This window comes from Phascolarctos cinereus, unplaced genomic scaffold (genome assembly GCF_003287225.1).
Source record: "Phascolarctos cinereus isolate Bilbo 61053 unplaced genomic scaffold, phaCin_HiC Scaffold_9;HRSCAF=440, whole genome shotgun sequence".
In the NCBI taxonomy this organism is placed as follows: domain Eukaryota; kingdom Metazoa; phylum Chordata; class Mammalia; order Diprotodontia; family Phascolarctidae; genus Phascolarctos; species Phascolarctos cinereus.
Genome location: NW_027556402.1, coordinates 33,807,808 through 33,832,632, shown reverse-complemented (window position 1 = coordinate 33,832,632; position 24,825 = coordinate 33,807,808). Strand labels below are relative to the sequence as shown.

The following is a 24,825-nucleotide window of genomic DNA, read 5'->3' as shown; positions in this document are numbered from 1 at the left end:
ACTTTTGTCGATAAATAACAAAACTCCTTTGAATATACGATCAGTAATATTTCATCTATCAGTAATCATTCCATTTTTTTCTTTTCAGGTATCCCATGTTGTATAGTAACTTGTGATCTGCTGAAAAAGGATGAACTTTATTTTTTTTTTGTAAAAGAGGAGGCCCAAAGGAAAAAAACAATGTATTTTCACTCAGCAAGTTTTATTTTATATATTGAAATGTTCTGAATGGAGCCCCATACATCTGCTGATGAGAAAAAGGGAGAAGGCTGAGAGGCAGAAAGCAGCAAGCACAATGGCTCATCAATGAGGAAGGGGCAGATGATGATGGCTCCCTGCCACTTGACTGAAGGTTGTCAGTTGTCTAAGGCCTAATACTTAACAATGATCAAACTGAAAAGTATGACCTTCTATCAAGCTCTTAATTAACTTTTCTTATTTCCCTTCATTCTAACATGAATTTGAGACATTGTCTTAAAAATTCTTTCATAAAAATCATTAATCAGTTCAGCTGCAGGCTTCCATTGGTCAACCTGGTGATTGAATTATTGAAAGCTTTTATTGATGTCCTGCTACTCCTTAGAGATACAATAAGAATGCTGGCAAAATAGACCAAAAGAAGTTTCCAGATGGGGCTATGTGATTGGTCTCACATTTTCAGAACGGTGCGAATGCTGAAATGAGAAATGAAAGGTATTAGTTAATTCACAGTTCAGGCAATCTGTTCTGTGACCAAGTAGGCTTCCATGTAGGTAAGCACCAACTTGGTCTGCAGAGCTTTCCTAATCACACTCTTTATCATTCAGGGACAAACTAGGCCCAGGGCTGGATGTGTGTGTGGGGGTGTGTGTGACAAAACTCACACCTCTGTTCCATTTTTTTCTGTCTTGCCATTCTCAGTCTCTCTACCATTAAATCAGATTTAATTCCTCTTTTTGTCCATGTCCATAATCACCACTGAAAATTATTTATTAAGATCCTGAATACATGACTTTTTACTGGGCATGAGGGTCAGAGAGTAATACATGTAGTAACAAGATGACAGGGAGCTTATGGTAGAAGCCATGCTATTATATACCATTAATTCCTTCTTCATAGAAATTTTTGAGTAAATGTGAGAGGTAGAAAGAAAGCTGGTTTATTTAATCACAAAAGCCTCTTGGGAAGGGGAAGTATTGCGTATTTAATTTCAAGCTGGCATTTTATATCCTTTTGCTTTCCAATATCCTCCATTGTGAATATTGATGGATACTTTTGGAATAATCAATTACTGTGTCTCAAAAAATAAAAAATTACTCATTTTTCAAATTTCCATTTGATATATTAAGTTATACTTGACTTTATTAAGCAGCACCATGGAATAGGCACCATTGCACTCTGGGATTTTTCCCTAATGATATTATATGGAGGAACTCTTAGTATAGCAGAATTTGTTTTGTTCTTTTCTTCCAATGAGTTATATTGGAGAGTAAATCACTCCTCTGAAGAACAGAACAAATTAGTTGGTGAGGAGGGGACTGGGGAGGATCAATAAGGAAGGTAAATTTTTATGGTTCCTAGACTTTATTTACCTATACTGTAGTCATCACTACATATCCATACATTACTGGGTGAAAAAATACTTATCTATAATATAAGATAAAGGACATATTTGTTGGCATTTACCTACTTACTTAAAAATCATATTATTTAAAATCATCTTATTTGTGAATTCAGTCTCCTATATCAGAATTCATTAGTCTTAATATATACTAGAGCTAAAGTGACCCCAAATCTGAAAATTATAGTACTCCTGCCAAAAAATAGCTCAAATTTCCAATATCCTCTAGAGAGAATTCATATTTAAAACCAAGGCTGAAGCAAGATAGTTCCAGAGTTGATGACTTGGGATTTTCAAACTTATCACATGATTACAGTTCTAAGTAGGCCCTTCAACAATTTCATCTAGATTTTACTTCTTATGTCTAAGAATTCCATCCTATTTCCCTCCACTTGTTACCTTGAACTTTTGCCATATGACCTTTAGTAAAATACCAAGAAATTAATTTTTATAACTTTTGACTTTGGAGACCCTGTCGATTACAAGAGCCCAGCTTTACAATTCCCCCTTCCCATGGGGTAACAGGGAAGTTCCATTATATGTCAACATCACTTTGACTTTCATGTTGACTCTTACAGACATGCTGCCATGCATATTCTATCTGACCTAACTCTAGTTAGATGACATTCTACCATTTTAATCAAATGTACCTGGTTGTCAGTTGACCTGTGTTCCAGTCTCAGTTTTGTTCATACTGGCTTTTTGACGCTGAGTAAGTCTCTCAAACAGTCTGAGTCTCATTTCCCTCACCTAATTCTGTGTGTCTTAAGTCTCTCTTCCCCTACTGGCCCCTTCTCCACCATTACATTGTAAATTCTTTTAAGAACACGGACTCTGTCATTTCATCTTAGTACCTAACACTTAGGACAGCTAATAAATCTGTGGAAGCATTGAATGGAATTGAATGAAACAAAGGACAGCAATGTTGTTCATGAGATTAGTTGATCAATCTCTATTGAGATCAAGTCTAAATACTTTCGTTGTTTCATGGAAAATTCAAACTAGTTTTTAATTATCTTTCTATTTCTGGCTACTCCTAAACCTACCTTTGTCCTTACCGTGACTTCCATTTCCTCCATCCCTCAATTTTATCCCAGGATATCACCTCTATTCTGACTTCACTCTTCTTCCTTCCCAAACTTGACTTCTTGGTGAGCTAAGTCAGCTCTATACTATGTGTACTATACTCTTTTCTCTCCCTTTCATTCTGTTGATGATCATGTCTTGACAAACCATAATCCTAAATTATTTCTGCCATTTATCTCTTTTGGTTTTATTCACACATTGTGAATGGAACTGGAGGGAATCCTGAAACCATGCTGATTAGGTCTGTCTCAAAATTATGTTAGCTAATCTAGAATGGGCCGCCACTATAGCAAAACAATCGCACTATTCATGTCTGATCGACTCCCTATCCGACACTCGATGTTTCTGTCTCTCCTCAAGTCTCTCATGCCACTTCCTCCCTATTCTCATTCTCTCTGCTGAGGACCTTTTTTCATGCCACTCTGGAAAAATTCAGGCCATTCTCTGAGTTGTACCTCTTCTTTCCTCTCTCTCACATTACTTACGTTTCCAATCTTCTTCTTCCTTATATCATTCCTCCCATATGATCTGTGATCCAGTGCCATTGGCTTCTTTGCACAAGTCCATTCCATCTCCCTCCCTTGGGCCATTTTCACTGGGTGTCCCCGATGCCTGGAAAGCTCTCCCTCCTCATCTCTATCTCCTGGCTGCGATGGCTTCCTTTAAGTCCCAGGTAAAATTCTACCTTGCACAGGAATCTTTTCCTGACCTTCTTTCTCAATTGTAGTGCCTTCCTTCTGTTGATTATCTACGATTGATGTTGTACATAGTTCTTCATACATAGTTGTTGACATATTATCTCTCCTATTTGACCTCAAGTGCCTTGAGAGCAGATGGTCTTTTGCCTTTCTTTGTATTCCTAGCATTTGATTTGGTGCCTTACACATAGTAGGTACTCAGTCAGTGTTTATTAATTGGCTGACTGATTTCTTTGACACTCTTAGATATCATCTCCCACTATCTCTTCCTTTAATCCAATCTCTGATGATGAGGTGGCCCTTCCAATTACCAAGACCAACCCTCTATATATTCTCTTCATCTCCTTCCCATTTTCTGCAGAAACTTGCTTCCATTATCATACCAAATCTTTTTAATCTTCAATAACTCCCACATTTACATAAAGATGTCTAAAAATATGTCCAAATTTCTCCTTAAAAATTCCTTATTATTTTACTGGTTCCTTCCATGCCTGCCAGCTTCCACCCTCTATCTTACTTCTCCTTCTGTGCTAAACTCCTTGAAAACACTAGATCCAATCAATGCTTCCTTTCTTCTCTGTCTCTTCTAAACCTCTTCCAATCTGCCTTCCAGCTTCACCATTCAGCTGAAATGGCTCTCTCCAAAGTCACCAAGGATCTATAAATTGCTAAATCTGATAGCTTCTTTATGATCCTCATCTTTGGTCATCTCCCCACCTCTACCATAGCATTTGACACCACTGACCACCTTCTACTTCAAGATATTCTTTCTCTACTGGGTTTTTGTGACTCAGTTTTCTCTTGGTTCTCTTTACCTGCTTGACTACTCCTCAATCTCCTTTGCTAAATCTTCATCCTGACATGTCCCCTAAGTATGGGTGTTCCCAAAGCTCAGTCCTGGGCAATCTTCTCTTTTCTTTTTATGCTAGGAATTCTTAACCTGCGGTTCTGAACTTAAAACAAACATTTTGTTAACTGTATTTCAATATATCTTGTTTCCTTTCCAATCCTATGTATATTATTATATTTATTTAAAAAGTATTATTCTGAGGAGTGGTCCAGAGGTTTCACCAGGCTCCCATGACCCAAACATAGGTTAAGAATTCTTGATCCATACTCCCTCATTTATGGATCTTATCAACTCACATGGATTCAATTATGATTTCTATGCAAATATTTTGGATCTAGTTCGCTGCCCTGAAATCCAGTTCTCCATTACCAACTGCTTGTGGGACACTCTGAACAAAATGTCCTTCAGATATCTGAAATTCAGCATGTCCAAACAAGAACTCATTCTGTTTCCTTTCAAGTTGTTCCTTCTTCTAAACTTTCTTATACTGGTTTTTTTTTTTTGAGGCAATGGAGGTTAAGTGATTTCCTTTGGGTCATGCAGCTAGTACATGTCAAAGGCTGGATTTGAACTCAGGTCGTCCTGATTTCAGGGCCAGTACTCTATCCACTGTACCACCTAGCTGCCCCTAACTTTCTTTTACTGCTGAGGGTGCCATCATCCTTCCCCACAGTTAGGTTTATGATCTATATATCAGCCTTGATTTTTCTTTCTCATTTCCCCACATATCTAATGAGTATCAGATCTTATAACTTCTATCTTTACCACATCTCTTTCACATATCTACTTTTCTAAATTCACATAGCCACCTCTCTGATTCAAGCCCTCATCACTTCTCCCCCAGAGAATTGCAAAAGCCTTTGAACTGGTCTTTCTGCATGAAGTACCCCCCCCCCACTCAAATCTGTCATCTATACAATGAGATTTTTCTAAACTCTAGGTCTGACCATGCCACTCTCCTACTCAATAAACCTCCCCAGGTTCAAATATAAAGTTCTTTATTTGGCCTTTTAAATCTCTTCATAGCCTGGCTCCTTCATCTCTTTCTTGTCTTCAACTACTTTGCATGGGATTTGAGGCTATGAGAGAAATGATTGTTAATAACTAATTATGGGGGAAATCTAAACTCTTTCCCTGTACTATTTTCTTGTTTGAATCCCAGCCTCTCAAAGACTTTATTGAACTCTGACAAAAATTTACCCGACCTAGACTATGTCATCTAGGTGAATTCCTGCCCATTGTGTTCTACTCAGGGGTGTGTGTGTGTGTGTGTGTGTGTGTGTGTGGGTGGTGGTGTGTAGAAATTCTTTGACTAAATTGCCCAAGGCTAGGGGTGATTTGGAAGTAAATGAAATGATCAAAGTCACATGCCTAGGCCCTCTTTAGAATAGGTCTACCTCTCATTATAATATTCATTCTCTCTCATTACTTCCTAACCAATCAGAATCACTTGTACCCTCAGGAGCACCCAATCTTCCAAGGACATATAAGAATTAGGTGAGTTCCATGAAATGTCTCTGGCATCCAAAAGTATCACCGACCCCTTTTATTAATAATATGCTATCATTATTAACAAACTGATTAATTACCCAGAAATTATATCTCTCAAACTTTTTGCATGTAATAGCTAGACTTAAAAACAGACTATTCCCTGAACCTGACAGTAATCTCCCACCTCCGTGCTTTTACACTGGCTGTTCCAGATACCTGGGCTACTCTCCTGTCCAATCTCCAACTTTTAGAATCTCTGGCTTCATTCAAGACTCAGTTGAAGTCTCTCCTCTTCTAGGAAGCTTTTTCTGGTCTTGTCAGCAGCTGGTGCCAGCCTCTCAGTGCCTGGCATATAGTAGGTAATTAACAAATATTTACTGACTGGCTGATATCCCTTTGACATACTCTCACATCATCTCTTTCTTCACCCTGATAACTGATCATGAGTTGGCCCTTCAAATATGTCTGATTTATATATGTTTTTCCCTCATTGAAATGTAAGCTCCTTGAAGGCAGGAATTGTCCTTGGTTTTTCTTTGCATCTCTAGCACTCAGAACAATGCCTGTCACATAGTATGCGCCTAATAAATGCTCAGTGACTGATTGATTCTACTGCATGGGATGATAGCTCTGGAGTTGCAAGGCACCTCAGCTGCTGTCTAGTCCAACCCCTTCCTTTGACACAAGAGGAAACTGAGGCCCAAGGAATTAAAGACTCAAGGTAGTAAAAGGGAGTAATTGGGTTGGGATTTGAACCCAGCACTCAAAGTGATTCTTACTCCAAAGTCAGTGGAGGTTCCCAAGCCTCCTTTTACTGTACCAATTTCATTTTACTAGCAATTTCTAAACAACTCATGATTTTGAGTCCTTTTTTTATCTTTAAAGAATACTGACAGGCCCTGACTACAGGAAAGAGCTATGGTTGGACTGTAACATAAGAAAAAGGCTAAGGAAGGTTTTCTAGCTCTCACTTATTTCCTTTTGCAGGGTCTAAAATGTCCTGTCGCTAAAGTTAGTTTTTGGAGCAGCTAGTTGTTACAGTGGACAGAGCAAGAGGCCTGGAGTAGTAAGAAAGACCTGAGTTCCAATCCATCCTCAGAAACTTACTAGTTGTGTGACCCTGGGTAAGTCACTTAACCCTGTTTGCCTCAATTTCATCATCAGTCAAATGAGCTAGAGGAAAAAATAGCAAACAAGTCTAGTTAGTATCTTTGCAAGAAAACCCCAAGTGGGGTCACAAAGAGTCAGACAAGACTGAAAATGCCTGATCAGCAGCAAAGTTAGTTCGGTGATGAGCAAAATGTCACTGGATTTGCACTGTCTGCCTGAATCCCTTAGCCACTGCTTTGCTAATGGGCTATCCTTGTGAAAATAAAAGCCAAATTATGAGGCTATTACTTACCAAATTTCTCAGCAGAAAAATGGAAGGACATCACACATCCAAATCTTACCTCTTGCCGGAGCGCAGCATGTCAAATCCTTCATTGACCTTATCCAAAGTAGAAACATGAGTTATTAATGGATCCAGCGTAAATTTCTTGGTCATAAAATCAGAGACCAGCTTGGGGACATCATCTTTGCTTTTAAAACCTGAAAGATGCAAACAGAACACCATTATTTCATTCAGATAAGCAATGTGCATGAGGATGTAAAAGTGACAACCTGTAAAAGTAGCTTTTCATTTTCACTACTTAACAAAGGTGAACTGATGCCTTCAAGCTCCCTCGAGGTGATAGAACAGTTTTTTTCAGAGAAAACCCATTTCTTTTGGGGTATTTATATACTAAAAATTGTACATGCAGAAAGCCAAGAAATGGATTTTTAGATTAAAATAATTAAGACATTTGTAGAGTGTTTAGGCCTGAATAGCTAACACAATGTCTACTTATGAGTGGATTGCACACATTAGGCATCTACCACACAGAGTGTCTTAGATAAGAAACTGAGGATCATAGGGCAGAGGTTTTGTTTTCCTGACTGCTGCCCATTGAAGGCAAGGGCTACACCAGAGAAACTTAGATCTGGAAAGTGAATGTCTGCCTAATGAGAGTATACCTTTAGAATGGAATTTGGATTTTGAGACTCTAGGTTAAAACAGGGAGAGGGAAACTGTGTCCTCAAGGCTACATGTGGCCCTCTAGGTCCTCAAGTCTGGCCCTTTGACTGAATTCAATCAGTATCAGTGTGACCCTGGGTGAGTCACTTAACCCTTTTTACCTCAGTTTCCTCATCTGTCAAATGAGCTGGAGAAGGAAATGGCAAACCACTCCAGTATCTTTGCCTAATGGCATCACAGAGTCAGACCAGACTGAAATGACTGGTTCTACAACATCAAAGTTGGTTTGAACTGAAGTTTGGATTTATTCAAAGGGCTGCACTTGAGGACCTAGAGGCCTAAATGTGGCCTTGAGGCAGCAGGTTCCCCACTGCTTCCCTAAAAGATAGTGATTTCAAGTGCCTTATCAGGCACAGAGTACACTTAATTATGACTGGTAAGAATGCAGCTGCCTGGCATCTTGCAAATCTGACAGAAATGGAATTAAGGCAAAAAAGATGGAGGAGTGAGAAAGAGACTGCATATATCCATCAGACTGGGTACTATAGAGAGAAGTTCCTGGAAGATTCTCTTCTAGCTCACTGGCCTATTGTTTGTAGGCTTTCCATATGGAAGAAAAATGTCCACTGAGACCCTTGGAAGTCCATAGGAAACAAAATTCAATAAAAGAGGCCTTAAATTTCTACAAACAAACCCTCAGATGTCAGGACAAGGGAAAAGGAAATGGAAGGCCAGAGGCAAGGAAGTAAATTTGGTCTATTATGTATCATGGAGACTAGTTACAATGAAACCCATGACTCAAAGGCTTCATAGATGCAGCCTGGCACAGAAGCTTGGTAAAGGAGTGGTGGAGGACTTCCATCATCCAGACATTTGATGGTGCTCTCTCTCTCTTTGCCAAAAGCAGTGCATTTTTTACCCAGGAGAAAACTTTTAATTGGCACCAGGGAGCTGTTGGTGATGATAGTGATTTCTGCCCCTAATTTTCTGATGACGGTAAAGACAGTATGGTTTGCCTAGAGGGTAAGGAGTTCATCAGTACTTCTGGTTTGGCAAATATTCTTGGGTGCAGCCTTTTGACTGAGTCCAAGTTTTACAGACCAAATGCTTTTATGAAGGGGATATATTCTGTGAAGTTTGGATTCAGTCATAGAGCCACACTTGAGTACCTAGAGGGCCACAGGTGGCCTCGAGTTTGCAGATTTCCCACCCCTGTTCTAAGTCTCTCTCTGAAGGAAGTAAACACTTTACTTATGGAAGTCGTTTCTCAGTTCCTTAGCCATTTCATAGCATAGATTTTTTTTTAAAATTGCTTAAAAGGCTCTCACCAGCCTTCACCTCTAGGCCATTCAGCCTGGCTGTAATAGGCAGCCAAGTCCTCTACATACTTTAGTCTGCAGGACGTCTCATCTTCTTTCACAGCTAAGTTTTTTTTTCTCATAATATTCTTGGAGAAACTGACTTGTCCAATAGTTGACTTTTTTCATTATTCATCCTTTAAAAGATGAAGGTGGTCATGGATGTTACTGGCTGAAGCTGGTGGGTCACTCGGGTTCAGTCAGGAGTTTTAAGCTACAGTATCTGCTAACCAGGTACCCAGTCTAGTACCAATATGATGAGTACCCAGGAATAGAGGGCCACTAGACTGCCTAAGGAAGGGAGAACTGGCTCAGATCCTTAACCCAGAGCAGGTTAAAGCCTCTGTGCTGATGAGTATTGGGATCATACCCATGAGTGGCAACTACATTTTCAGCCTGGGTGAGATAGGGAGGCCCAATCTCTAATAACAAAATGGGATAACCTAAAGGGGAAAATCCTTTTCTGGATCTGAATCTCACTAATGTAGAGGAACTGGTCAGAGTACACATGATGGCAACATTGTGGGGAAGTGTCCACTTCCTGGTATAATTTGTAGTAGAAAATGAGCTGCGAGTTGGGCATAGTTTGACATGCACCACAGATTTTTGGAAACAGATTTCAAAGGGCTCATAGGAAGAAATGGTAGGGTACTATGGACTAAAATCTTACAGGTAAGTCAGCCTTCTAGGAAAGGAAACTGACATTGTAATTCTGAAGACACAAAAGGAAACAATTCCAATGAGGAGAAAAATAGTTGTCTAAAGAGATTGGTGTGGATGCACAGAACTGATTAAAGTCATCAACCAGCTATGAATTTTAAAAAAGAAGTACAAGTTTCCCTGATGAAGGCCTTACTTCTGAAATATATAGGGAACTGAGCCAAATTCATAAAAATAAGAGCCATTCCCCGATTGAGAGATGGTCAAAGGATATGAATAGGCAATTTTCAGAAGAAATCAAAGCTGTGAATAGTCACATGGCAAAAATACTCTTAATCACTATAGATTAGAGAAAGGCAAATTAAAAGAATCCACAACTATCAGATTGGCTAACCTGACAGAAAAGGAAAGTGATAAATGCTGGAGGGGATGTGGAAAGATTGGTATACTAATGCACTGTAGAGTTGCGGACTGGTCCAACCATTCTAGAGAACGATTTCAAACTTTGTCCAAGTATTATAAAATTGTATATACTTTTGACTTAGTAATGCTACCACTAGGACTATACCCTAAAGAGAAAAAAGAAAAGGGAAAAGGACCTATTTTTACAAAACTAATTATAGTAATTATTTTTGTGGTGGCAAAGCATTGAAACTTGAGGGGATGCCCATCAATTGGAGAATGGCTGAACAAGCTGTGGGTTATGATTTGTGACGGAGTACTATTGTGCTATGAAAACTGACATGCAGGATGGTTTCAGAAAAAATTATAAAGTCTTATATGAACTGATGCAAAATGAAATGAGCATACCCAGGAGAACATTGTACATAGTAACAGTGATATTGCAATGATCAATTGTGAAAGGCTTAGGTACTCAGATCAAGACAATGTGGTCTCCCTTTTAAGAATGTGAACTTTTTTTGTTGTTGTTAGGGCAGGGACCATTTTTCCCTTACCTTGTAGCACTAGCATTTAATATGGTGCCTGGCACTTAAGTGCTTTAAAAGTGCTTGTTAGCTGACTCATGAAGGCAGTTTGAAATGTATCCTGACAATAGTAACTGGCACACAGTAGGTGCTTCCTAAATATTTGTTGAATTGACTGGTCCTCAGTGAACCTACATAATTATGTCAACATCTCAGTCACTTTGAAATGATCGACCTAGCCAGAGGTAAAAAACAAAAACAAACAAACAAATAAACAAGAAAAACCCCACAACACTAATTATCAGCAATATTTTAACAACCATACTTCTTATTTGTGAAAAGTCACCTGCTTGAGTCTATACACTCTCTTTTCATGACAAGCTACATACCTCCAAACATAGCTCCTTTCCAGGTGCATCCAGTCAAAAGCAGCATAGGATCGAAAGAAATATTTTGGCTATTAGGAGGGACACCCACAATGACACAAACTCCATAAGCCTTATTGGTGGCTAGAAAGGCAGCTGTCTTGGATGAAACACACACATATATTTGTCACAAACAAGAGGAAAACAAAAGCTATTCTATGATTGTCATTATCCACAGTACTGTAATAAAGAGCTACAAAACAATTACCCACCTAGTTTGTAAGTTGCTTCATTATATGCATCATAACCTCACTAAGAATCTCCCTGTGACAAGTCTTGCTTAAAAGCCTAATTTCTTTTCCTGAAATCAGGAGCTCCTAGAAAACTTCCAAAACATGGCTACCAAGGCATCTGCGACAAAGTGACACACAGAGAAAGTGCTTTGAAAAATGCTGGAGCTTTCACTCAGGAAGAAGGAAAGAGTAGCTTGGTCTTCTCTTATTAGTTAGCTGAGCAAATAGTTATTTCCAAACAGGGAGATGATCTTGCCCTTCATAGAACTAACTGCAATGTCTCACCAAGAAGTATAGTGGCCTGGAAGGAACACAGAATTTGGAGTGAGGAGATCTCTGGGTTCTTATGCCAGATCAGACTTTCACTAGCTATTTGACCATGGGGAAGTCACCCAAATACTCTGAGATTCAGTGTCTTCACTCATAAAATCAGGATATTAATACTTTGTTACCTCATACAGTTGTTGTAAACCTTAAAATGCTATATAAATTTCAGTATTTATTGTTATTATTATCATTATTATTAGTCACATAATTTTGGGGGCATTTAACTGAGGCAATAGAATTTTATGTTCTGTGTGTTTAGTTATTCTCTTCTCTCCTCTCTAGCTTTTCTGGATTTATATCCAATTATTGTAAACATTTTTTTCTTTAAAGAAATCAGATTTTGGTGGTACTTCTAGATGTGTCTGTCATCTTGGACTCTTTAAATGCCAAAAGACTCTAGAGCATTCCCCGTTCTGGAGTAACCATTTTCTAAGTCTTTTCAGCTAAAACTTGTTCAGCTTCTTCTGGGAATATGCTAGTCTTGATTCATAGGTTCTAGTTTATGAAGCAGCTTGAAAATTCATAGCTGTGGGGAAAACTGGAACCTTAAAGAAAGTCTGAAAGCCAAGTTTTATCAGGGAAATTAAGGACTATGGAACGTGGGAAAAAGAAAATCTAAAGTCACCTTAGATCCATCTGACTTCTTTGATTTCTTATCTTCCCATTAATATGTTTTCCAAATAATGGCTGAAGCTCATAATGGCTTTTAGTCTGCTGCTCCCTATAATTACACATCATGCTAATATAGTTCGTCTTTCCTTTTACAACCTTCTTAGGGAAGTAATTCAAGTGATCTTCACCTTATAAATAAAGAAACCAATGCAGAGAAGCTAAGGGGTTTGCCCATGGCTACTCAGCTAGTTACTAGTATTATTGCTGCTATTGGCAATAATAATAATTAGCATTTAAGATCCGCAGACCTCTTTATACATGTTATATAATTGTATCCTCACAATATCTCTGTGAAGTACATGCTATTTCTATCCTCATTTTACAGATGAAGAAACAGAGGCTGAGAGAGGTTAAGTGATTTGCCCAGGGCCACTCAGCTGAGTGAGTTTCTGAGACAGGATTTGAAGTCAGTTTTCCTGATTTGTGTCCTAGAAGCCTCTGTATAAGAACAGAGAGTCAAACCCTGGCCTTCTTACTACAAAATTCTCTAAGATTCTGAAGACCAAATTCTGTAGGCTCCTATTTTTGTTACTGTATTTCAAGTGCCCATCACAGTAACTAATAAACAGGAGGTGCATAATAAATGCTTGCTTTCTTGCTTGCTTGGCCTAGATTCTCTTTCGTTCATTTGCAAGCAATATAAGAACATTTTCATTCTACCCCAAAGATGCTATTCGTGTGTATTTTATCTAGCCTGATAAGAGCTAGCATAGTTGATAGAATATATTTTCCCTGGCTAAAAGGCCACCATAATAAGATAATCTAGCAAGGTTATGACTGAATTATGGCTATTCAGAGGAGCTCCTGGAACAACAGTGAATTGACCCCATTCTGTTTCTCACTTCTGTTTTATTGACCCATGCAATGAGTAGCATAATTCATTACTAAATATTTCTTGCTGTTTAAAATTTTGCGTATTGGTTATTTTCACTTTTTAAACAATGGTTAATAGCATAAGGATAAGATAATTTAAATTGCATCCTGGAGTTGGGAAGACCTGAGTTAAAATTCAACTTCAGACACTTACTAGCTGTCTGACCCTGGGCAAGTCACTTAACTCTCCTCAGCCTTCATTTTTTCATCTTTAAAATGGATAATCATAGCATTTACCTCCCTTGGTTGTAAGGATAATGTGAAGTAGTATTTGTAAAAAGCCTTGTAAACCTTAAAGCCTTATATAAATGCTAGCTGTTATTCTAACTCCAATTCAGCTTGCCAGGAAACTATTCCAGCTTAGATTGGCAGGAGGCTTGGAGCCCTTTATGAATTTTATGTACACTCTGAATGTTTGAGCTTTTAAAGAAATCTTTCAGAGAGAGGAAGTCAAGTGAAACTGGTACTTTTGCTCTAGACTAAAGCCCTTATGAACTCATGTCATTAACTTCAAGTGGACAGGTTGCTTTTGTAGTAGGGATGTTTGGGGTTTACTTCCTGAGGTGAGAGAGAAAGTGGGGACCTCAATGGAAGGTCATTTCCTGTTTTGTCCAGTGGGTGGACACAAGTGTGGTCAATTCTACTCACTCCCTCCAAAGAAAGACAGGGTAGAAAAGAGCTCCTCATCCAAACTGTCTTCCACAGTGCTCTTTTCTGGGCACCTTATATAAAATCAATTTTTATCAATTTTAAAGTGTTTACTCCTATTACAGGACAAAGATGGCATTTCTAATTATGGCTCAAGATTACTGATGATCCTGCTCTGCTCTCAGGAGATTCAGAATTTATGGAAGAGAGCGTCATCAGGTCCTCAAGTGAATCTGTGATCTCATTGGTTTGGGTGTTTCATTCAATGATGCCTATTTTGATCTTCGCTGCCTCCACCCCCGCCTATTATCCTATATCCTGGGGGTGACCCTTATCCATGCCTGCCCACAAGGCTATAACAAGAGTTCAAGCCAATGTTCTGTAGGCTTTCCTCCCTCTCTTGAGACATAGTACTTGGGTTCTCCAATAGTCATTCCATGGGCTCCCTACATGACCAACTAGTATTTTTTGTCCTGCATCTGTACTTCCCTGATGATATCTTTTACTTTAGTTCATCTTTAGAATTCTTTAATTAGGATGTGTTGCTGTCTGCTCATCCCCACCATGAGTCTCCTCATTGACTTTTTGGAGAAACTTATTGTTTAAGTCCTCAACAGTTTTCCATCGCCCACATCCATGTAAAACCAGTAGAATATTCTTATTAAAAAGGATGAGCTTTGTTTCTGGGAGAAGTTTGCAGTTATTAAAGAAGAAAACTGTGCTTTACTATTGTTACTGATATCACTAATAGTGTTTATTAGTAATAATGCATATTTATATTATACCTAAATGTTGTATCTTGCTTAAACAAATATCTAGATCTGCCATTGCAGCCATCTGGGGAGTTGCATGATAAATAAGCTTCTTGTGCCAGTATTCGTCAGTAATTGTTCTGCATTTCATAGTCTTAGAAAATTACCTGGGGCTCTAAGATGTTAAGTTAATTGCCCAGAACCTCAGATTCAGTATTTATCAGAGAGAAAAGTTGAACCAGTGTCAACCTGACTCTGAGGCCAACCTCTATCCATTCTCCTTTCTTGCCCCTCTCACATTTACATAGTACTTGAAGGTTCACTTAAAACATTGCTCAAAATGATCTTGTGATAGGTCATACAAGTATCATCATTCCCATTTTATAGATGAGCTCATTGAGCCTCAGAGACAGAACTTTCCCATGGTGACACAGCTAGTAAACATCAGAGCTGGGATCTAACCCAGGTTTCCTGACTTCAAGTTTAAAACTCTTTGTGCTATATTGCAAATGCTATTTCTTTCAAATCTTTGGTCTCCTAGAGCAGCACTCTTTCCAGTGAATAATGAAGAATTATGAAGCTTAATTCTTCATGAGATTAATCTAACAATCCAAGTCCCCAGTCCTGGCTATGTTTCACCTTTTCAACTGAAGAAGAATGTCAGAAATTAAAAACACTGCTTAGACAATACCTTAGTACTGTCTGTATACTCAGCAGGCAAACTCCAAAAGATCCAGATGACTTTATCATTTCTCCTTCAGATTTGCACTAACACCCTGGCCTTAACTCATGGGTAGAGAAGTCTCAGAGTGTCATGAAATACTTACCATTGTATCCAGATGTCCAACAGCTTCAAATGAAAAATCAACGCCATCCTCGGTCACTTCAACCAGAACATCTTGGATTGGTTTCTTGTAGTCCTGAGGGTTGATGCACTCAGTAGCGCCTACCTCTTTGGCCTTTGCAAATCTGTCCTTGTTAATGTCCACCCCAATGATCCGGGAGGCTCCAGCTGTCTTGCAACCAATGATCACTGATAAGCCAACACCTCCCAGGCCAAAGACAACACAAGTAGAGCCAGGAGTGACCTGTGTGGTCAGAAAACATGAGAGCTTAGATTTACCCACCCCTGGGTAGTGTACTTATACAATCTTTGTAATTCTTAAGTCAATCTAAAATTCCCATGAATGAGTTAGTAATCTTTTGCTGTGCAGAGAGCTAACAACAAAAGCCTTAAGGATTCAATAGGGCATTTAACTTCTCTGAGCCTTGTTTTCTTCATGTGTACAACAAAGGGGTTGAATCCCATGTTCTCCAAGGTGTTTTAAAGTTCAAAAAAATTTAATCAAGAAAGAGGTGTGAGTCACTGAACTCCAGGATACTTGGCTTTAGCCATTTTATGCAGGAAGCAGAGAAGTGTAAGAGACCATGAGAAGTGACCAAAAACATCCTTGAAGGAATGTGAAAAAATTGCAATGGTGCTCCCACATTATCAACTTTTCTTATGGCTTACTTCAAGAATGTGTAATTTCAATATTAGGGGTCATTCTCCACACTGGTGCCAGTTACCAGCCCCATCAAGCCTTTTTATATTGTCTTCATGACCCTCTGTGCCTGAAAAATCCATCAGCCTACATCCAAGCTGATGATACACATTTCCCAGCTTAGTTGGGATGGACTTCCAAGGAGAAATAAGTGACCTAGGCAAGTCAGTGATGTTAGTGGATAGAACGCTTGACTTGGAGTGAGCAACACCTGAGTTCTAATCCTGGCTTAGATACTTGCCAGTTGTGAGACCCTGAGCAAGTCACTTAATCTCTTTCAGACTCAGTTTCTTCATCTCCAAAATGACGATAATAATAGCACCTAATTCATAGCTTTGTTGTGAGGATCTTTTTGAGATAACATCTCTATCTACCTAGACCTTTCTACCTATCTACCTATCTACCTGCCTATCTACTCTATTATCTATCTATCTATCTATCTATCTATCTATCTATCTATCTGTCTGTCTATCTGTCTGTCTGTCTGTCTATCTGTCTGTCTGTCTGTCTGTCTATCTGTCCATGTTAGTACTCTGTCCATTTTGCCATCTATCTGCGTACATGCTTTACATATGGGGATACTGAGGCCTGGAGACATGAGGTGACTTGCTTAAAGCTATGTCATCTATAATATTTGAACTTCTGATTCTAGAGCCCTTTCTCATTAGACAAGAGGCAGCTCTGGAGTGAAAATATGATAATGAAATGGTGGAATTGGGTTAGTTAAATTTCCTGCTTCCTTAGACTTCACTTTTTATTTTCCTGCTCTGTTCTTTATCTGAAATGTCCTGACATACAAACTGGTGTCAGAAGTTGGGGATGAACATTGCACTCCAGAAATTAACTTTTTGGAGAAAGAATGGGAGTGGAGGGGGCAGGGTGGAGGAAAGTGCTTTGGAAGAGGGGTACATAGGAATCTACTCAATCTCGTGGTGGTCAGATACCTAGGAAATGTAGAGCATGAGAGTTCAGTGCTTGAGAGAGCTAGCCTTTCACCCCCTACCCCAGAATCTCAAGCAACTGATTGCTATGGATCTTCAATTGTAGCGGAAAACACGAGCCTGTGGATTGCCCAGAGAGGCCACACTGACCCTGTCCCTGCTAGTAGACATTCTCATTTTCACCTTGGAAGGAACAGTAAAGTTTGTTAAAGCTATATCTTTGGTAGAACAAAGCTTTTTATCTGGACTCCATTGCTCTATGACCACCTAGTCCAATTTTTATTTTTTTTCTTATGGATAAACTTAGGCCCAAAGAATGACTTATTTAAAGTCATATAATTTATGTAATTTATGTAATTTACATAATTTAAGTATCAGAGCCAGGATTCAAACTTTTGGTCTCAGTTGCCAAATTCAGGGCTCTTTGTACTGGCCTACCGTGTTTCCTTATAAGAAAATATTTCCTTTCTAGCTACTAGTCCAAGTGTCTATTCTTTCGTTATGTGTCTTGTACCTTGTAGGCTGATTGAAGCATAATCTCTCTGTTACCTTGGCAACTTTTACTGCAGAACCATAACCGGTTGAAAATCCGCAGCCAATCAGGCAGACTTTTTCCAGAGGAGCAGATGGATCAATCTTTACAACGGAGATTTCATCTGCCACTGTGTACTCACTGAAGGTGCTTGTGCCAACGAAATGATGAATTGGCTTTCCTCGGCAGGTAAACCTGGAGGTGCCATCTCGCAAGGAGCCACTAGGGAGTGTTACACTAATGAAGGAAACAGACAGACAGAGAGACAGACCCACACAGAGACACAAACACACACACACACATGGCCATGAGAGAGAGGCATCAACTCAAATACAATTCCAGTGCTACCCGAAGGGAAAATGGTAGAAACCTACTTATTTTCAGAGCAAAGGTTGCCATTCGGGTGCTTACAAACTTTGCATTTCCTGCACTGTGGAGTAAAGAGTGGGATGACTTTGTCACCTATGGGGAGAAGAGAAAGCATTGTTAAAATTCTAGAATTAGAAGATTTTAGAATCTGATGTTCATCTTGTCCAAGCCTCGTTTTATAGAAGAGGAAACTGGGTCCTGGTGATAAGAAACAAAATTGTATCACACTTTTTGTGTGTGTGTGTCTGACGCAATTGGGGTTAGATGGCTTGCTCAGGTCACACAGCTAATAAATGTCTGAGGCAGAATTTGAACTCAGGTCTTCCTGATTCCAGACCAAAAAAAAATCCAACATTTAAGAATATAAGAATTTGAAACTTGGTTAAAATGCATACTATGGATTATTCTGTAGAGTTCATTATCCGTCATTTTTTCTCTGTTCTCCACTACCAAGGATAGTGTTTGATTATTCAATTAAAATGTGAATAAGCAGATACATTATAACCGGCAGTGGCCATAACTGGAGCTTGCAGTTACTTTTACCTTTTATCTTCAAAGAACTTTAACCATGTCCATCCACAGTCAGTCATTTCTTTCTCATTCAGAGCATATGCTTGTGGTTGGGGATGATGCAGCCCTCAGTGTAAAGCTGGAAGCTGCCTGACTACCTCGACTGTCTTCCATTTGGAATTTTTGTCCATCAACAACATTATCTTCCCTGTCTACTAGCTTGAACAGAAAGTAAGAATTAAAAAAACAACCCCAAATTCTAATGTTCCACTGTTCTTTGTATTTTACCCGGTTTTACAGAAGTCACTTCATCTCCAACGCTTTCCACAATCCCTGCAGCCTCATGCCCCAGGATTATTGGGAGGGGATGAGGCAATGACCCACTTATCACGTGGTCATCGGAGCGACAGAGTCCTGTTGCCACGATCTGCAAGAGCATAAGAGGACACCTGTGAGAGCTTGTAGGAGCTTCTTGGGACATATGCATGTCATGCCTACATCTCTTGAATACTTGTTACTGTATACGGTAACAGTACAACTTTGAGGGACTAAGTCATTTTGACTATTATAAATACCCAAATTAAGTACAAGGGACACATGAAGGAAGACACTATTTGGATCCAGAGAAAGAACTGAGAAATAGAAGTATGCATAGAATAATTTTACATACACACACACACACAGACACATATTTGTGTCCAATGGTAGCCATCTCTAGAGTGGAGAGGGGATGGAAGAAAAAATTTACATGAAAAATTTATTATATATTCAAAAGGAATACCAAATTGTACATAACAGATTTACAGTTTTATGTGCAATCATCATTTTAAAAAATTGTACTCTTATGGAAGTTCTTTTATTTCACAAATTAAAAATAAAACTAAGAAGTTAAAAAAAGAAAATGATGGTTATGGTGATGATCTGGCTTTATCATTATCATCATTGCCATCTATCATCATTAGTGAGTGATACTATGGAAGAACATACTATATTCAGAATCAAAGAACCTGGTTTCAAAACTTGGCTCTGCTCCATGGACAAGTCCTTTCACTTTTGCCATTGCAATTTCCTTATCTATAAAATGACTAGGTTGGACTAGATGTCCCCGAAGCTCCCTTCCATCTAGAAATCTAGAATGCTATGATCATTATTATCATTAGAAACTCTAGGGGTATACTCTACCCTCAGACAAATAAGTATGACACAAGCTGGGAATAAGAATGAGGAGAGATTCAGACAAAGCAGTCAATGAAAATATAAGAGCTTTTAGTTGGAGAAATTTGGGAAGGATTCACAGTGCGAAGGGCATCTAAGCTTGGCCATGAAGGAAAAGTCCTTCAGTGGGCAAGTTCTAAGTTCAAAAAGGAGGAGGCAGCTAGTTGGCACAGTGGATAGGGCACTGGCTCTGAAGTCAGGAGGACCTGAGTTCAAATCCAGCCTCAGACCAAACACTTGACACTTACTAGCTGTGTGACCCTGGGCAAGTCACTTAATCCTAACTTTAAAAAAAATTCTTTTAAAAAGTTAAAAAAGGAGTGCCTTCCATTAACACATAATCCACAGAGGCAGGAAGGTGGAGGAGGAGCTCATGGAACTGCTAGTTGCCCTATGTGGCTAGAATGGAGACATCAAGAAAGTGAGGAGTGGGCTTAGATTCTTAAAATCTAGCCACTGCTCACATTCTTATGATCTAGCCAATAGTTTACTGATGTTCAGACTCCTTAAGAGTCTGCCCAATATGACAGATATTCTAATAAACCTTGTCTTTGGCTGAAAAAAAAAGAATGTGAGGAGTGGGAAATAAACGTGGAAAAGAAGGGTGAGGCCAGACTCTGGAAGGCTTTACCTGATAGTCTATTGAGCCTGTATTTCATTCGATAGCCAACAGAAAACCACTGCAATTTTTAAACAAAATCATGTCATGGCCAGATTGGCACCTTAGGAATAAGAAGTGACTTGTTAAAATTCACATAGCTTATAACTGGCTAGAGCCCAGTTCTTCTGACTTGTTGGCTACTCTCTGTTTTACTCTACAATAGGCAGTGTGGTAGAATTGAAAGATCATTGGCTCTGAAATTAGAATACCTGGGTTCAAATCTTGATTCTGATGTTTACTTTACCTCCCCTGTTACTTTGGGCAAATTATCCAACCTTCCTGGGCCTCAGTTTCCTCTTCTGGATGTTCTAGATGGCCTCTGAGCCCCCTTCCAGCTTTTGACATATAGCTTATATATCAATAGCCTTTTTTGTAGAAGCACAGAGATTCTCACCAGGCTGTTTTTGGGATGGTGGGTGTGGGAGGAAGGACTCCTGATCTGTTTTTCCACCCCATGTAAGTGCAAAGAATATATAGCTTATCCCTTGGCATTGTTCAACCCCTAGACTTAATCACTATCCATTTCCTTCACTCAGGTCCAGTGGTCTAATGTTTCAGAATTTGAAAATGATCTGTCTTCTTTCCCAGAAAAAAACCCCTCAAATTTAGTATTTTAACTGCAGCCAATGTTGAACATAATTATCCTTCTATAATTTGAATGTTTCTTTCTTTTCTTTTTTATTTTTTACCTTAATGCGAATTTCACTGGCTTTGGGTGGAGCAACTTCTATTTCCTCAATGGACAAGGGTTTGTTGAGCTCCCAAAGAACAGCAGCTTTGCATTTAATGACCTGGAAAATGAAAACAGAAATGAGGTGAGTGGCTAGTGATCCCCTCTGCTAAACAGTATCACCAGCTTTCTAAACCTGAGAGGCGGTTTGAGTATGAGATGCCTATGAGACATAGATGTGAGAAACATACAGCAAAGAGAGGGACATTTGGTACTGGAATTCAAGAATGATATTTGAGCAAGATATGTAGATTTGGGAGTCCTGGCTGTTTGCATGATCACTAAATCCTGGGGATCCAGGGATGTGCTGCAGCCAGCTCACACTTGCTGGAGATGACTGTTAAATTTTCAGTATGAGCATGTATACCTCAAAAATCAGCAAAGCTACAAACAAGGACTTGCTTTAGTGTTTTCTTGATTATCTAGACTTAAGAAAATGTTAATAATATAGATTAAACTTCAAAGTATGGCATGGTTTTAGAGAGTTCAGAAACCCAGTTGTTAAACACTTACTAGCACAGTCTCTCTGTCCCTCCCTCCTTCCTCTCTCTCTCTCTCTCTCTCTCTCTCTCTCTCTTCTCACACACACACACACACACACACACACACACACGCACACAGACAGACACACACACACACACACACACACATATACACACAGACTGTGTATTGGAAATTCCTGTTATTAACCTTTTCTGTGTGTCATCTATAGAAAGGGTTATGGGTAGACCAAATATATCTACCCTGAGCTGCTATAGTAAATTGTCTCTCCCACTAGAAAGTTAGCTGTCTCTAGGAAAAAGGCTAGTCAAGTCAATACATTTATTAAAGGGCCCACAATGTATTAAGCACTAAGAATACAGCACCTTTTGGTATTCCAGAGAAGCTAATGATTTTAAATGCATAAAACAAATACATAGGATTACAAAGAAAACCAATTATATTGACATATAGTTATCAAAAAATTTTAAAAGAACTTCACAGTGTGTAGGTGAAGAACCCTGAGAGAGAGGGAAGAAAAGAGAAAGAAGAGAGAGAAAGGAGGAAAGAACCTTGGGGTAACCACACACATAGAAGATCGACTGGAATAGCTGTCTCCTGGATCCAATCGTCCACAGCCACTTCCTTTCCAGTAGATTCCACACCCTCTCTTACCTTTAATCCAAAGGTGACTATATTACCTTCTCCTCCCCCTTCCTCTTATGGTCTAATGAATTTCTGTAGGTCTCTATTAACTGGCATTGGTCTGAGGTCTTTGTGCAATCATCCCTATTAACTATAAGAACAAATATATAAAATCCTCCATTTGGCTTTTATAGACCTTCATAACCTGCCACCTTCCTACTTTTCTATTATACTTTATAATGCAGTCTACATACTTTACTACACATACTCTAAACTGTGCCTAATCTTTGACTCGGCAATAGCAGTGATAGGAGATTATAGAAAGAGTAGGTGGGGAAGCTAGGTGGCACAGTGGATAGAGCTCTGGCCTTGGAGTCAGGAGGAGCTGAGTTCAAATGTGACCTCAGACACGATATACTTACTAGCTGTATGACCCTGGGCAAGTCACTTAACCCCAATTGCCTCACCAAAAAACAAACAAACAAGCAAACAAACAAACAAACAAACAAAAATGAGGAGATGAAGTAAGAGTTTAAAAAGGTAGAACACCTTCAGGTAATGAGATCAAAGGTATGGTCTTTGTAGAGTGCAGGAAGAGTGGAAGGTGTCAGGTTGTAAATTCCTTTAAAAACCAAAAACACAATTTTAGGGTTGATCTTGGAGGTAATAGGGGCTCTACTAAAGTTTAATGACCTTAGGTATAGGCTGACTTGCTAAGTCTCAAGTCAGGAAAGTCTTTGATCAAGATATTAATTTCACATTAGAAAGTAATTTTGGAGGGCCTCTTGTGCATTTACATTAACTTTAAAGTTTTAACAAAACATGGAAATTGAATCAAATGATTTCATTCGAGGGACTGCATTGTAATAGTCTCTAAATTATGACTCTAATACTTAGCAACAAGTCACTGATAACCTAAAGTAGTAGAAATTTCAGTATTAGTCTTGCAACATTAATCAGGCGAAGTCATGTAACATTTACAAAGCCTCAGTGTTCTCACCTGTGAAAAGGCATAGCAATAATTTGTACCTTATCACAGGTTTGCTGTAAAGATCACAAGATAAAGCATGTAAAGTGTTTTACAAATCTGAAAGCTCTATCAAAATGCCATTGCTATTATTAAATCATTCTTGTAATTATAATTATTAAATAACTATTTGCTATTACTATTATTAAATCATTACTATTACTATTATTAATTCTTTACTATTATTAAATTAGTATTTACTATCACTAATATTAAATTACTGTTTACTATTATTGTTAAATCATTTCTATTATGAAATTTCTATTTACTATTATTGTTATTAAATTATTCCTATTATTGTATGACTGTTAATTACTAAATCATTATAATTATTACTATTACTATGTACTATTCTTATTAAATCATTACTATTATTACTAATACTGTTATTAAATTGGTATTTACTATTATTATTAAATCATTCTTTTTATTAAATTACTAATTACTATTACTAAATCATTACTATTGCTGCTCACTATTATTAGTATTAAATCATTACCATTAATTAATCTCTAAATGTACTCATGTTCACACATGAAATGCTTTCTCTATATCTATCCTCCACTAAAGTCTTAGGCTGATATTTCATACTGCTGTGAACATGTCCCTGGATGTTGGGGAGCAATGTCAAAAGAAAATAAGTTCTGTCCTTTTCCATCTTCTTTCTTCTTCTTCTCTCCCCTGTCCTCCTCTCCTTCTCTCCTACCAGAACTAGTGGTCAGGTATAAACACATTTAATCAGTATTTATGGGCCAATGATGACAGTCTAGACACTATAATTTCCACTGTGTCTTACTGATTTGATGGTAGGTGTAAGAACACTAAGTCATATATAATGCAGTCCTCCCAATTCCACTAATGAAATCATTTCTCTAATTTCAATCCTTTGTGTTCTTTAAGAAATAAACACAATGATAGAGGAGATAACATGAATTATGTTCTTCTAATATAAAGTTAGCTTCTTGATTAAAAGACTTCACTGAGTTCAGACTTAGCCCCATCTGGTTTGGAGTTAGCTCCTTACATCCCTGTGCATTTCTTTTAGACATGAAGGAGACAGATGTGAATGACTAGATACACAGGACAGACATAACTGGAAAAAAAACAATATGTTGGTACTTCAGAATTTTTTCTCAGTAAGCAAATCATACGTGCTGCTAATTATTTTGAGGAGTATCTTATTCATGAATTCAATCATTAACACTGTATCTAGCTCTTTATGAATTATGCTTAACAAGGCTATTAATACTGGGTAAGTAAAATTTCTGCTTACTTTTCCTGCTGTGGCCATTCTGTGGTCAAGGTTCTCCCTTTGCTGTGCAGGGCAATGGACTGTGCCTGAATTTCTTCTGACTCCCTAGCTGTCTCGTTGAGCAAAGCAGAAAGATCACAGGAAGCTTTGTCTCTACTGTGGATTAATATACTCTCTCAAACACATGACTTTGGGCTTTGAAACTCCTCCAATCAGCTGGCAGACAAAGAATGCACTAAGATAATATTTGTCTAAAGTATCATG

General features: G+C 38.5%; 1 protein-coding gene and 1 pseudogene across 2 annotated transcripts in view; both read right to left on the bottom strand.

The window, feature by feature from the left end:
• The window catches only part of LOC110209639 (alcohol dehydrogenase E chain-like), a 164,072-nt pseudogene that overhangs the window by 79,240 nt on the left and 60,007 nt on the right, over positions 1–24,825 (bottom strand). The gene's annotated exons all lie outside the window — the stretch shown is intronic.
• LOC110203899 (alcohol dehydrogenase E chain-like) lies at positions 182–24,615 on the bottom strand. The gene is made up of 9 exons (XM_020980298.2): positions 24,583–24,615; positions 21,117–21,218; positions 18,840–18,978; positions 18,047–18,134; positions 17,690–17,909; positions 15,483–15,743; positions 11,115–11,250; positions 7,177–7,315; positions 182–674 (listed from the first exon to the last, which is right to left on the bottom strand). Exons 1-9 carry the CDS (start codon positions 24,598–24,600, stop codon positions 650–652), a joined length of 1,128 nt encoding a protein of 375 aa, XP_020835957.1. The 5' UTR covers positions 24,601–24,615; the 3' UTR covers positions 182–649.